The sequence below is a fragment of the Solanum stenotomum genome, chromosome 8 (assembly GCF_019186545.1).
Source record: "Solanum stenotomum isolate F172 chromosome 8, ASM1918654v1, whole genome shotgun sequence".
In the NCBI taxonomy this organism is placed as follows: Eukaryota; Viridiplantae; Streptophyta; class Magnoliopsida; order Solanales; family Solanaceae; genus Solanum; species Solanum stenotomum.
This window is the reverse complement of record NC_064289.1, coordinates 18,041,302-18,057,439: the sequence shown is the minus strand read 5'-3', so window position 1 is coordinate 18,057,439 and position 16,138 is coordinate 18,041,302. Positions and strand designations below refer to the sequence as shown.

The 16,138-nt window shown below is 28.6% G+C and overlaps 2 protein-coding genes across 2 annotated transcripts; both read right to left on the bottom strand.

Annotated features, from left to right (window-relative positions):
• Positions 1 to 7,221: 7,221 nt before the first annotated feature.
• LOC125873566 (uncharacterized) lies at positions 7,222 to 7,830 on the bottom strand. The gene has a single exon (XM_049554472.1). The coding sequence runs from the start codon at positions 7,828 to 7,830 to the stop codon at positions 7,222 to 7,224; it is 609 nt and encodes a 202-aa protein (XP_049410429.1).
• Positions 7,831 to 9,006: 1,176 nt separating this feature from the next.
• LOC125873565 (uncharacterized) lies at positions 9,007 to 10,258 on the bottom strand. Its single transcript, XM_049554471.1, has 2 exons — positions 10,245 to 10,258; positions 9,007 to 9,937 (listed from the first exon to the last, which is right to left on the bottom strand). The coding sequence occupies exons 1-2, from the start codon at positions 10,256 to 10,258 to the stop codon at positions 9,007 to 9,009; spliced, it is 945 nt and encodes a 314-aa protein (XP_049410428.1).
• Positions 10,259 to 16,138: the final 5,880 nt, after the last annotated feature.

The window sequence follows — 16,138 nt, the reverse complement described above, 5'->3', positions numbered from 1 at the left end:
AATTTCTTTAAGTATTTCTCTCACAAAATTGACGATGATACCACTAATGGAAAAACAGAATCTAAGAAATAGGAGAGAAAACAAACTTGGACTCTATTCAATAGGCTCAAATTCACTTCTGTCGAATAACAGCAATTGAACTCTTTTTAAATAGAGTTTTACTAACTAAAAATAAGTAGCACTAACTCCTACTATCACTCAACTACTAATAAACTGAAAGGATTCTACTATTTTTATTCAACCAACTACTTACGTCCTAAAGATTAAGTCAATTGAAATACCAAAGACTGAATAAAGGAAAACAATAACCAACAATATAGACTAAAGAGTAACTTGTAAAAATGGAATGGAAGTCTCAATGATTTTTTTTAAAATGATTTAATCATATCAAATTAAACTGATTTTTAGGTGTTTTTAAAATAATTAAATTGAAGATTTCAATATAAATTTGTGATCATATCAAATAATTAAGGGAAAAAGGACAAATATACCCCCGAACTATCGTAAATGGTATGCAAATACCCTCCGTCATACTATTGGGACATTGATGCCCTTGCCGTCTAAAAACTAGAGCATATATGCCCTTCACTCTAACGGAAGACTAAATAGGGACACGTGGCGCAATCTTATCCGTCAATAAATATCTGATCAATAGATAAGATTATGACACATGTATGTCCGTTAGTATAAAGGGTATATATGCTCTAGTTTTTAGAAGGCATGAGCACTAATATCCCAAAAGTATGACGAAGGGTATTTGCATATCATTTACGATAGTTCGAGGGTATATTTATCTTTTTTTCCCAATAATTAAGGTGAATCTTTTATTTTACAATAAATATTTTTAAAAAAATTACCGAATCAAATATATACAAATATAAAAAAAAATTATATGTTAAATTTAGAGTACATATCAAAAAAATTCTCTTTGACTTTGGTACTTGAGCCTTGAGGTAAATTTCGTAAAAATAATTATATAATGTTAAATTCAAAACATTTATATGCGGCAATAACAACTCAAGTACTCCTTCCTCTGTCCTTAATTACTTATCCGCTTTTAAATTGACACACTATTAAAAAAACAGTGATTGACATAGTAAATTTACCATTTTATCTCTATTAATTACGAAGTGGATAAATTAAAAACTTAGATTTTCAAGAAGTTCTACCTTTTTCTTTAATAGTACTAGTTTGTTCTTTGTGATTACTTAAGAGAAAATACATTAAGTCATCTTTGAAATTGGTAACAAAACTTACTTTAACATTTTAATTAGGTGGAATGACTTGGGAGACCTTTGTACTTGACTCCGTTTGTAAGTTGGACCCTTATACTCACGACTTTGCCAACTGAACCCTTATACTCACGACTTTGCCAACTGAACCCTTATACTCATTGAAACAAAATATTTTAAGCACCTCTGACCATTGACCAAGCTTACGTGGCATTAATATTGCCAATTAGGAAAAAAAAGTGATTGCAGGCGTCTTACAACCATCTCCAACCCACCTCTATTTTACTCTCCATACTCTATATTTGGAGACTAAAATAGAGAATGGGCACTCCAACCCACCTCCAAATCACCCTCTATTCTTCAAATTTAGAGAGTTGAATAGTAGTTCTCCAAATTTGGAGAATTACTATTCACACTCTCTATTTCACTTTTTCATTATTTTATTATTATTTATATTACTTTCTAATTAACATATTATTTTACATATAATTCTATTAATTAAATATCTAATATTCATAATTATTTTTTAAATGTAATATAATATTTTTAAATATTATTTAATATATACTATTTTAATTTCAAATTAATAGTATTTTAATTTTTTTTCTAATTTTCGTGAATAATAAAATGTTATTTTATTATTAATTTCCATTATAAAGAATACGCAAAATTAAAATGGTAAGATGAAAAAATTTAATTTATAAATACAATACATGATATGATAATTTAAATACAAGATAACAATACAATACATAACATAATAATTTAAATACAAGATAAAGTACAATACATAACATAATAATTAATTGATCACAACAATAATTTAGAAATTCGGTAGGTCGTTTCCAGATTTAGCACTATTCCGACAAAAATTAGGATATGATTCCGAGAATTGTTGCGATTGTGGTTGTGATGGTATACGATATGCATTATTAGTTAGCTGATGGTATATATCCTAAATGGTCTACAATTGTTCAAACTATTCGTGATCCTCATTCCCAACAAAAGAAATATTTCGCGATGAAACAAGAATCGTGCCGAAAAGATGTTGAACGTGCATTTAGAGTTTTGCAATCACGTTTTGCAATTATTGCAGGACTGTCACGTTTTTGGAGAAAGGAAGTGCTACATGATATAATGGCTACATATATTATACTGCACAACATGATAATTGAGGATGAACGTGATCTCATTGCACCAATTCAAGATGCCGTAGAGGCTCCAACTCTAACTATAGAAATGGTGATAGATGAAAATCTCCAATTTGAACAATTTTTAGCTAGACATAAAAAAAATTAAGGACAAAAATGTTCATTTTGAACTCTGTAATGCATTAATAGAGCATTTATGCGAGCAACGTAATAATTTTGAAAATTGAGTGTTTATGTAATTGTATGTCACTTTTATTTGAATTTGTTCTCTAATTTATGTATTATATTATATTTTCTTGCAATTTAAGTAGGGGTGTGCATTTGGTTTTTCGGTTTGGTTTTACACTATTCGGTTTGGATTTTCGATTTTTGGTTTTGTAAAAGTGTAACCCAATCCGATCCAAAATAAATTTGGTTTGGTTTGGTTTTCCTCTATTCGGTTCGGCTTTTTTCGGTTTGGTTATTCGGTTATGTCAATAATTAATAACATATATAACCAAAGTAATAATATTTAATCCCTTAAATATTCTTTCTTATATAAATCATAAGTAAAACTTAAACACAATACTTATAAGTATACCTATTATAGATGTAATTCAAACATAAAATATAAACGTAATCATCATGAAAGACAATAACCAAAAAGGGACAAAAGTGGTTAACTCCAACTTAATTCTAAACCTAAACATTATATATATATATATATATATATATATATATATAATTCAACTTTTTTCGGTTTTTCGGTTTTTATTTTTTAAAATCCGAAACCAAAACAAAAAACCAAACAAAGTAATTTATTAATCCAAAACCAATCCGAAAAACCAAAAAACCAATCCAAATAAAAATTCGGTTTGATTTGGTTTGGTTATTCGGTTTAATCTGAATAGTGCACACCCCTAAATTTAAGTTCTTTAAAAATTTAGAATAAAAAATAATTTTATATCACATTAAAAATTATATATAGTAATTATTTGGGAAAAAGGAAATAAATGATTTATATTATGAAATAAGAAAATAAGAATGAAATAGAATAATAACATAATATTGAGGAGAGAGAAAAAAAATTATTTTTAAGAGTAAAATAGAGAATTGAGTTAGAGTTGATTGTCTGAAAAAATAAAAACTCTATATTTGGAGAGTAAAATAGAGGATTGGGTTGGAAATGCCCTAAGGCAAGTAAATTTATATTAAAAACAAAAGAGATTTTTAAAAAATTCCCAGCCCCTCCGTCCGCTCCCCCAGAACCATCACCAACAAATTTCTCAACTTTCTTCTTCCCAAACCATTCAGGCCACCTTCTCCTTCTTCTGTGCAGGGCCGGCTCTATGCTTGCAAAAATAAGGCCTTTGCCTTAGGTCCTCAAATTTCGAGGGCCTCAAATTTTTGTCAAGAATAAATAATATGTTAAAAATTTTATAGAAAAATTAATTATTTATGATAAAAAGTATAATTTTTTTAAAAATAAATTATTTTATCCACTTTAACATCTTTTGTACTTTGTTAAAAATAAGAATTAACAGTGAAAAGTGTTGAACAAAGTGAACTACAAATTCTTTTTTATTTCTTTTTAAATTTTAGTTTCAAGCATTACTCTAAGCATATTAAAATGAGATATACCAAGTCATCAACTTTTTGAGTCAAATTCTATAATTCTAAACTTCTAACTCTTATCTTTATTTAATATTTATCAACTTATTACTTATATCATTATGTTAACAATGCATATAATAATTGTCTCACTTAAAGGATGTTTTTCAATGTTGTGTTGATAAAATCTTACCTAAAACTAGTAACTCAAAAAATAATATTAAGTACTAATAATTTTCATCTTAATAGTGTAATTTTTTTTTTTTGAATAAATACGTATATGAAGTGTATTTATATTTTAGGCCGTGAATTGAAATTTCGCTTTAGGCCCCCAATTACGTTAAGCCGCCCCTGCTTTTGTGAAACCACAACCACCACCTACTTCTTCTTCTTCGGCTTAACATCAGCCCTCCACCCTTACCCCCACACCAACCAACAAAATCCATTCCTAAATGCTCCCATAAAATTTTGCTCTTTGCTGCAAATCATACCACCCAAGCTCTTCTCTGCTAGATTTTCATTTTCAAAACTTTAATTTTGTAAGTATTTTTCGAATCTTATATGAGACAATGTGAAGAATGATGATGGATATTGACAAATTGAAAAAATTTCATGAATAAGCTTGAAGAACAACAAATGAGTTTTGTCAATTTATGAAATTAATTTAAAATTATGATGAAAAATTATTGGATTTGTATTTGTGAATTTATTGTAAAAATTCAATTCAATAGGAAGAATTACACTTGTCAGTTGCTTGGCATGAATTTCGTCCTCAATTGTGATTTGTGAGCAAATATTGTAGAACATAATAATGAAAATTTTCAGAATGTATTTTCATTTTATAAAAAAATATTTAATTTCGTATGTGTTATAAAAAATGACATGAAATCCTACAAAAATGACATGGCATTTCATGTGTAAACGATTGTGCTACACGCGCACATATCAAATGAGAAAAGGATTTAAAATATAATATTTTAATTAATTTAAAGGTTTAGTTGACAAAGTCATGAGTATAAGGGTCTAACTGACAAACAAAGCTAAGTACAGGAGTCTCTTAAGTCATTCTACCTTTTAATTATATAAACATTTAAAACACCCCTTAATTTTCAAGTGAATTAAATATCCCCTAAGGGGTGAATGTAGCAGAGGGAGTGCACTCATTCTCTTATAAGTGTGTGAAATAATAATTAAAAAGAAATCGAATGATAAAATCGTACATATACCATTTTTATTGGTCAATATATAACTATTTTTTTACTTTATTTTTATAAATTAAATTTTTTAAAATAAAATTTGTAGATTTGATTTTTTTTATTCAATTTTTTCTACCTCTTTATTTTGTTGCTTTCCCCAAATATCTTCTTCTAGCTTCTAAAAAATACCATTTTCCCCGGTTAGATTTATGGGTGAGGGAGAGGGTTCGAAGAAAAAAAGTAATAGATATACTACTTTTCTTTAAACAATTGATGAATGGTGAAGAAAAAAAATAACTATTGAAGGCTGGAAACGATAGAAAAACAAAACTCAAAGAAAGCTGGAAATGGCAAAAATCAAGGAAGAAGAAAGAGTGCGGGCGAGGAGGGGCGGCGGGGGGTTAGAGGAGAAGGGATTGAAGAAGGTGGGGCCCACGTTAATTTTAGAGAATGCATTTTTTAATTAATTAATTGATTAGTGTATGAATTTTAAAAAGTGTTTAAGGAAAAAGGTGGGGACCACGTTAATTTTTTAAAAAAAATTAATAGAAATGGGTCCACATTTTAAATTTGATTCTAGAGAATGCATTTTTTAATTAATTAATTGATTAGTGTATGAATTTTAAAAAGTGTTTAAGGAAAAAGGTGGGGACCACGTTAATTTTTTTAAAAAAATTAATAGAAATGGGTCCACATTTTAAATTTGATTCTAGAGAATGCATTTTTTAATTAATTAATTGATTAGTGTATGAATTTTAAAAAGTGTTTAAGGAAAAAGGTTGGGACCACGTTAATTTTTTAAAAATAGAAATGGGTCCACATTTTAAATTTGATTCTAGAGAATGCATTTTTTAATTAATTAATTGATTAGTGTATGAATTTTAAAAAGTGTTTAAGGAAAAAGGTGGGGACCACGTTAATTTTTTTAAAAAAAAATAATGGAAATGGGTCCACATTTTAAATTTTGATTTTAGAGAATGCATTTTTTAATTAATTAATTGATTAGTGTATGAATTTTAAAAAGTGTTTAAGGAAAAAGGTTTTACAATGTTTGCTTTCTATATTTATAATCACAAATTATTACTTTTCAAAAAAAACAAAAAACAATTGTAGATCTTTTTGAATTTTTTATAGTCAATTACATATAATAAAATAGTTCTTTGGTAGAACAATTATCCTCCTTACCATTTGGCATTTACAAACGATTTTAAAGTACACTTAACTTAATTGTTTAACAAAACTAATTATAAATTGACATACGTCTTTTTATAATTAGAGTGATGGATCATATAAGTATGATAAACATAATGCGTATACTGCTTATGTTAATTGACATTGTAGGATATTATAAAGGGAAAAATACTTTCATTCTATGATATTATAACTTTTTGATATTTAATTCTCACATTTTATCATTTTAACGATTGTGATACATTAGATGACATTTAAAAAAAATTAACCAAATCATATAAAAATTGCATCTTCACTTATTTTCTTAAACTTAGTGTTCAATGGACAAATTTAGTAGGTAGTTTGTGAAGAACATGAACCTGTGATTTTTTCGCAAAACTTGATATTTTATGTATATATTTTTTAGAATTAATCTAATATAAAATCTTGGCACCCTTGCTACTAAAAGGCTTAGTGATTCACTTGATTGAAATCTAAGTTATTGACCCCATCTCCTTCACCTCTATCGCTATCAAGTCAAAATCAAATAAACAAATTGAGATGGAGAGTCGGGGAGTATTACACCATCTTCCCATCCTTCTCTGTCTCTGCCAGAGTATTTTTGTTTCCATTATAATAAATAAATACACTTTGTTAAGTAAAGGAATTAAAAAGAAAGAAATAAGAGTTGAAGGATCAGAATATAGGAAATCAGTGAAACCAAAGTTAAGAAAGGATTATTATCTTCCCCAAATCACTTACCAAAATATATGAACACCACATTTGGCACAACTAGTTAATATATATAAAAGTAAACAAAAATAATTATCGAACAATATTATATCACTATCAAAGTCATCATTACAGAAAACATAGCCTAGTTCAAATTTTCTCCATACCGTGAAACTGATTAACAATTGCAGCATCTGATACACTTTCAAATACTTCATTTTCGATGTAACAGACTAAACAATCATTGAAAAAATCTTCATCAATTTTTTTGCGCATTTCATTTTTGATCTTTTTCACAAAAGAGAATGATCTTTCCACACTTGCATCGGCAACTGGAAGAATCAAACTCAACTTCAAAAGCAAATAAATCAATGGCCATGTTAAATGCAACTTTTTCTGAACAAACATCTTAGAAAGATCGCCAAGTCCCTTCAAGTTTGAGAACTTATTGTCACACTGTCGCATATAAACAATGTAATTATCAAGGTGGCAACTGAGTTCTTGAAGTTTGTCGTCACTAAATTCATTTGGATAATATCTAGCTATTTTGTCCTTGTCATAATTAGCAAACAAATTTACTGGGCTCAAACTAGTCATTCCAAGAAGTAAGTCATTACTCACTGTATCAAAACACCTGTCAAGCTCTTGCAATTGTGAATCAATAATAGCATCAAAAACTTTCACCCGGTAGTGATATGAATATGTGAAGGTAGATACCTTGCGCTTCAATCCTCTAGGGATAACATAGAGGTCATCCATTTTAGGAATCAAAATATCATGTTTAACACAGAATGAAGAGACATCATCCATCAAATGTTCTCATTCACCATCTCTCATCATTTCAAATTGTCTCTTTGTCGTGCCAACGAGTATCAAAGCATTTACAATATCTTGATCTTTTCTTTGTAAGACTATATCCAACTCCTTTGTGATCAACAGTACTTTGAACATCACGTGTAGCATATAAACAAACTCAAATGATTGTAGGTCATCCAAAAGACTATCTGCCCACATTCTCTCAGAAGAGCATACATCATCAGTCGCAATAACTTCTAGGCCTAACCCATCGGTGGCCCCCTAAACTTGGCACGATCTTTCACTTAGACATCTTAACTAGGCTTTGTTCATTTTAGACACCTCATGTCACGCCCAACCGTGTCAATTTGACACTTTCTGCTGAGATGGCATAGCAAGTGTGATACACTCACTAGACGCGCGTGAGAGCCTCATTTTACCAAATTTTAATTTTTTTTTTCTTCTTCTTCTTCCCCATTTTTTGGCTACCATTTTCCAAGCTTAAACTCTTTCCATGGTGAAATAATTTTGACGATGTCACAAACAAAAAGTGAATTCTAGCACCCATAAATTTTAAGCTTAAATACTTTCACTTATTTTGTTGTCCTTCTTCCTCCTCAAAATAATTTGAAAAAATCAACATAAATTTCAAGAAGAAAAAAACACTCAAAATGGCAAGAAATCATATTTTCAATTATCAAATCCTACATTTGGTGGGAGAGGGTCGGGGGTGGTGGTGGGTGGAGAAGAAAATCTGAGTGAGAGAGAGGGTTTGAGGTGGAGGTGGGTAGTAGAGAAGACAATTTGGGGGTGGTGTGGGTGTAATTTTCTTTTTATTAAAAGTGTTTTTAAAAAAAAAAAAAAATTATTTAGTTAAAGAAATGTCACATGTCAATGAGTCATTGGTAATTTTTTTCCTACTCAAGATTCATCATTTAATAATTTTTTTTATATATATATATGTCATGTGTCTTTATTTAATTCGTCACTTTGACACATCATCAGCGAGTGTTTTACACACACCTTACAAATTTGGCAAATTGTCGAAAAAGTGTCAAATTGACACAATTGGGCGTGACATGAGATGTCTAAAATGAACAAAGCCTAGTTAAAATGTCTAAGTGAAAGATCGTGCCAAGTTTAGGGGGCCACCGATGGGTTAGCCCTAACTTCTAATATGTGAACAACTGATGGAAATATAGTAATGAAACTACGTAATGTTTCAAAATAAGATTCCAAAGGAGCATTACCTGATCTCTCAAGCTTACCATACTTCTGATTAAAGTCTCGCCCAGTAAGAATATTACCAAACTTTAGCAGCTCTTCCAAATTTTCAACTTGATTTTCTTGTGAAAAATCTTGGCGCTCAAAAGAAACTCCTATCACTTTCAACATAAAAGAGAGCATACCAAAGAAATCATCAACATCACGTTGTCTTTTGGCAACAGATACAAGTGTCAAATGTAGTGGTTGGGCAAAGTGATGAGTGCAATATGCCGACAGGTTATCTTGTAAAATCAGTGTCTTAAGATCATTGATCTCACTTTCCATGTTAGCGTCTCCATTATACCCTTGTGCACGTATCTTAGATGGACTGAGTGAGTAACTCGTAATCAAAGAATCTATAGTTTCTTTCAATGATTGTGCAGAGTTATCATCACACGAACCGTCTGACTTATCAACTAATATTCCAAAATAATCTCCATTTAAGTCTTCAACAATTCTTTTAATTGTTTCCTTTGCACAAACATTTACAATGTTTTTCAGGACACTTGGGGCAATCATGTTTTGATGCATTTCAGCATTTTCTGATATAACTCTTCCCACATCAGGAACGACGTGATTCCCATACCATTCCAAGAATGCTTCAAAATTACCATTGTCCTCCAAACATTTTCTTTCCTCATCAGTCAAAAATGGCAATCCTTGTTTCAAGATGAACCTTGCTACATCAATTAAAGCACTTAAGAGAATTCGATACTCACGTTTAGCTTTTTCCGAGTGTTTGTCATTTGATAAGTTCAAAAGAGCAGGACTATTGACATTGGAATCACTCTGATCCTGTAACTTCCTTGAAAACGAAAAAAATTCAATAATTCAAAAACTTATTTCAAATAAAAACATTTCAAGTTCAACCATACAATAATTTAAAACGTGATAATTTATCCAAAAATAAAAATGAATCAAGTTCTTTTTTTTTATACAGGCAGAACCAATGGTAACAGGTGTATTTTGACTAAAACAATGATCCATCTGTCCTCCGTGTATATAAAAAAAAATTCTCGTCATGTGTTTGACATCACTTAAAATACTAAAAAGTCTAGGGTCTCTCACAAATGTTTTCTCAATCTTCACAAATAGGGATAATGTTTGCATACTCGCTATCTCTCATAACTTCACACTAGATATATTGTTGTTGTTAAATGTGTTTGACATCAATTGAAATACTAAAAAGATGAGGATCTATCAAAAACAATCTCGATAAGGTGTGCATAGCCACTACCTTCCCCAAATTCCACTTGTAGAATTACACGTGATATGTTGTTACAAATACTAAATAATTCCAAGTTATTTATTCTAACTTTTAACCTTTACTTCTCTCATGAAACACAGATTGAAATATACTAAAAATAACCTTGAAAAATATAAATCCTTTAATAAGAACGGCAATGTAGAATAAAAGAGCAAAACAAATGGGTACCAAATCGAGCTCGATGGTCGAATGAGAACTTTCTTTTGCTGCTTCTCTTTGGCGCCGTTGTGTGCTATTTTTCTTGTTTGTTTATTTGCTTCTTTACAACTGATAGGGTTTTATTTCTTTCATTAATTTTTTTTATTCTTTTCGAATTCATCCTCTGTTTTCCGATTACTGCTCTTTTTCTTTTTCCCCTTGTTCTCCCGCTCTTTTAAAAAAGAGATTATTTACCAATTAAAATGTTCATATTTCCACTTGAACTAAAATACTATAGTAAAATCAACATTATTTAAAGTTAAAAAATAAAGATTGACAGAAGTGTTAAAAAATATAGTAATGGATGTCATTCAATTTTACATAGGACCCTGGGTATAGTTTCTGAAGGTATTTTAGGGGATTTTTTTTGACAATCTGTTTGGCTATATAATTTAATTTGTTTAAAATTCAAAACATGTAGACGATTTTGTATTGGAAAAAATTGGCTAAAACATATGGTGTCAGTAGTAAATGACACATGGTGGTAGAATCTAATGAGAGTAAGAAGTCAACGAGAACGGTTCCTCGAAGGAACGTCTTCGGAGGCCGAAGAGAAGGCCTGTATAACTTACATTAATTGCATAGTGTAAAATTTAAATTATCTTTTATTTATATTATTTTTTTAATTATATAAATTCTATGTTTTTTAGGCATTTTGGATACATAATTAAGAATTCAGATACATTATTATTGATACATTATGTATCAATCTGTTGTACTTATTAAGAAAAAAAAATGAAAAATTAAATTAAAATCTCATAGTATCCATCTGTTGCACTAATTAAGGAGGAAAAAAAACTGAAAATCAAATTAAGATCCCATAAATTACGCTATTTCATTTCAAATTATTGTAAAAAATTTAATCATATAGTGTAACTAACCAAAAGATTCAAAAATTAAATTTCTTCTTCTTGTTCATCGTTTTCTCTGTTTCATAAAATCTTTTGTCGAAATTTTGGATAAGCGAGGTGAGTTATGAAAGATATAAAAGTGATGGAATTGTTGTTGGACAAACGATTCCTTTTGTGAATCTAAAAATTCATCGAATATCCTTTCAATTTTGATTCAAGATTGTCAAAAAATTTGAGATTCAAAATTTTTCTCCCAGTTCATTGAAGATCCTTTCAATTTTGATTCAAAATTGTTGAAAAATTTGAGTTTCAAAATTATTCTCCTATGTCATTGAAAATCCTTTCAATTTTGATTCAAAATTATAAAAAATTTTGAGAAGATACATCATGAAAATCCTTTCAATTTAAATTAATAAGTGTTGTATTTCTACTAGATACATTAAATAAAAAAGTGTTGCCCATAAGATTTTAGGTTTGAGATCGATACATTATTGTTTGGTAATTGTTATGATTCAGATACATTTAGTATAAATTCGAATTTACGTATCATAACTAAAAAAATAATACATGATACATTATTATTTATGTAACTTATTTTGTTTGAGCAATACTATAATTTAAAATTAAAAAATACATTATATATGTAATTGTTCCAAATTAGCTTCTTTTTTGTGTGTGTGATACATAACACAAAATTTATGTATCAAGTACATTTATATTGAACATGATAAACACTAATCGAAAATTCAACAACATTAGAGTTATGTATCAATACCTTAAATATGAACATGATACATTGCATAAAACAAAGGTTATTGTAGCAGTGATGTATCATCAATGATGAAACCAGGATTTTCATTAAGGGGGTTCAAAAAAAAAAAAGTGCTTAAGATTTGAGGTTTGAACCCCTCAACCACTAAACCAACCTCTAATCTTATTTTTAGGAGGTTCAAAATCAATATATAAACATAAAAATACCTTAAATATGCAACGTAATTTTTTGCCGAGGGGTTCGGGTGAAGTCCCTCGGCAGACTCTAGGTCCGCCCCTGTGCATCAGATCAATGATAACACTAACAAAGACTAATTTAAGACTCAAAATAAATGAGATACATTAAAAATCTGTAACTTTGATAGTGATGGTCGTGCAATGGCAGATCCAACTTTCTTCTTCTTTTTTTTGAACATTTTTCAACAGTAGATACATTAAAATAAAATAAATATTTTTCAAGAAAATTTTCAACGACAATATGATTAACTAAAATTGCAAAGGTTTAATAAGATTTCAATGGGGCCAAGGGGAGGAGGTAATTTTATTTTTATTTTTTAAGATGAAAAAAAAAAGAAATCAGAAATTTAAGTGAAGGAAAGAAATCTACCTCTTGAATAATTTGAAATCATTAATTGGAAATAGAAAAGATTTGAAATTCGAAAATAGAATAATTGATGTAATTATGGAGAGATTTGTGGCGTGAAAAAAGGAAGGAAAATCATAGATATGAGATTTCAAATTAATGTATCCGAAAAAGGAGATAATGGAAGGAAAAGAATCGATTTTTGATATTTTTTGAAATGGTAGAGAAAATATGATAATAAATGATGTGTAGTTAAGTAATTCTTTCTAAAAAATACACGAGGGATGTAGGATCGAAAGAGAAAAAAATGGGCTAAAATGTATATTACCACTAATTAAGAGTTTTCTACCATATAGGGAGGCGACCGAGATTCGTTATGTATCATAAATCCACTTAGATAAAATGTATCTAGAACAAATTACACATAATTTTGACCCCTAGACATGTCTCGAGGCATCAAAATCTGATAAGATACTTAAAATTGCAAATTATAGTGTATATAAGTAATTAGCTCCTAAACTAGTGAGGTTTATATAAGCTCCCCTAGTTTTTCTCTCTTTGTGCATGAATAAATTAAATAAATCTCATAGTTTTAATATGAAATTACAATCTATCCCTAATAAGTTTCTAATTACATTAATCCCTTAAAAATAAAAAAAAATTGAATACATTAATATGTAGCTCAGATACATTAAGTATTGTCTCGGATACATTAATATGTAGCTCGGATACATTAAAGAAATAAGGGATTTTGGAAATTTTTAAAAGTAATAGGGGATAATGAAAATAAGTGAAACAAAATGTGTGTATTTCTGTAATTTGTCCAATTTAATATGGTCAAATCCAAATTGGACTCCCGTTTCCCTTGTATCCTTCTACTGGGCCAAGCCCAACGCTCCCAGGAAGCTGATATTGGTGAATTAAAGGACCAAAAGCCCAAAATCATCTTGAGCAGCAGCTAGAAAATGGGCCTGAAAGAGTCCAAGGCAAATCAGAAACAGTAGCGGCCCAAAATCAGTCCAGGCGAATAGAAACTGATTTTTGGGCTCAATTCCCAAACAATCTATTTTGGGCAAATTACATAAATCCCGCTAGTTTAGGTTATAATTACTATGATTCATGATAGTTTGGAATATTTATAGGAAAAATTGTATGAAATAACAAATTGTTAATTCAAATTAAATGTTATAATCATAGTTTATTTTAATTGTAATTCGCAGCAAACATCCTTTTTTTGGCCGAATAGCGAATTATACAAATTAAAAGCTACATAGCAAACATAAAATTTGTTATGGAGTGCAATTATGCAAACTATAGTTATAATATACAAATATAATTTTTATGTTTGCTATATATGAAAGTTGCTCATATTTATAATCTGAATTTATAATTTTTGACTTAAATAAGTTAAAAACCAAAATCAAATCCAAACAAAAAAATGAAAAAAAGAAAGAGAAGAATGTCATTCTTTAAAGTTCAATCCCGCCACCCTTCAACCAAACGCCTGCTTGCCAGCAAGGAAAGGATTTGACTCCGATCCATTACACTTTCTTTTCATTTCATCAAGTACATATATCTAGATATGTATCCTATTTAATTTTTAAAGGTTAAAATTATATTATATTAACTTAGTATCATAATCATAGTTAAGAGTCTATTTGACATTATTGTTGGAAGGCCAAGAAATATTTATTTTGAGAAAAAAATATTTTCTTTTGAAAAATAAGGTGTTTGGCAAATCAATAAAACTGTTTTTGAATGGAAGCAAAAGTAGTTTTTGTGTTGTTGGGAAGAAGCGAAAAAATTTTGTTTTTAAAAAAGCAAAAGCAGAAAATTATTTTTTTCAAGACCAAAATGTCCCCTACCGTATATACATATTTATCAATATATCCTTTATATTTATTTATTTATTTTTGCTGGGGATTTTATTTGTGAATAATTTAAATTTATTTTTCTTGATATTTCTAATTATATTTATATCATCATATGAATATTATATCAATATTTAATTTATTTATTTTATTAATCTATGTGAAATAGTGATTGAAAAAATAAATATGTACATTTTAATTTAATAAAAATAAAATTTACATAAAATTTTAATAATAGATATTTAAAATAATCTCTTTCTATAAATAATCTTAATATTAAAAGTGCATTGATACTTGTCCTTTTTCGTAATTTGACTCTCAAAGGTATTTTTAAAAAAAAAAAGATTATCCAAATATAGTTTGCTTATCAAAATCACTTTTCAAATGAATTAACCAAACAAAAATTACTATTTTTTTCAAACACACTTTTTTGAAAAGCTATTTTAAAAATGTGCTTCTAAAAATAAACATTTTTTATCAGCAATGCCAAACAGACTTTAAAGCAACAACGTTTAGAAAACTATTCTTCAAATTTGATAAGAAAATGATATTCCTCACAATTTTTGATATACATTAATGTCATTAATTTCATCTTATATTTTTATATTCAAATATTAATTTTACTCTAATTTGATTTTTGCGTAACCAAAAATACATTTTAAATTTAAAAATGATCGCATTTTTTGTTTGAGAAAATTCTTGTTTTGATGAAAAAGAAAAAAATTGGAAAAACAAAAGAGAGCATTTTCAGATTTCAAAAGATTATCACGTTTAGGGGTGTATGGCCTTTCTTTTCTCAACTCCGGATTGATCATAGTAATTCAGAATTTGAAAAAGGAAAAATCTTTTGGCCAAAGAAATTTGGTTAGAATGGTATTTTACCTATATTATTTTACCTTTTTGAATATTTTTATCATTTTAACTTTAATACATTTTAACTAAAAAATGGAAAAAAGATCAGTTTATTTTAAAATAAATAAGATATTATACTTTTTTTAAATTTCTGATCAACTTTTCTGGCCATTTAACATTAACCTTTGAAAAATACCAAACAAAAAATTTAATTCTAATTTACTCACAAAAATCAATGAAACTAATGTATATCAAATTTTGTGTAGAACATCTTGTTCTTATAAAATTTAGAGAGTAGTTTTCCAAAAGTTATTTACTTAATTATGATTATGATACTTGTTAGTAGGGGTGTCAAAAATGAGCTCAAACTTAATAACCCCGCCCAACCCTCCCATACTTTTATGGGTTGAATCCAGCATAATTTAGATTTGGATCAGTTTTCAGCCCAACCCAATAAACCCGTTTTAAATTAATTCTGAGTTGAGCCCCATACATTCTCCACTTCAACCCGCTTCCTTAAACTATATTCTAAAGTTAACCGGCTGCTCTCACTCCTTTGTAGAAAGATCACAACAAATTTGATTTTGGCCAATTAATTTGTTCAAAATATTTG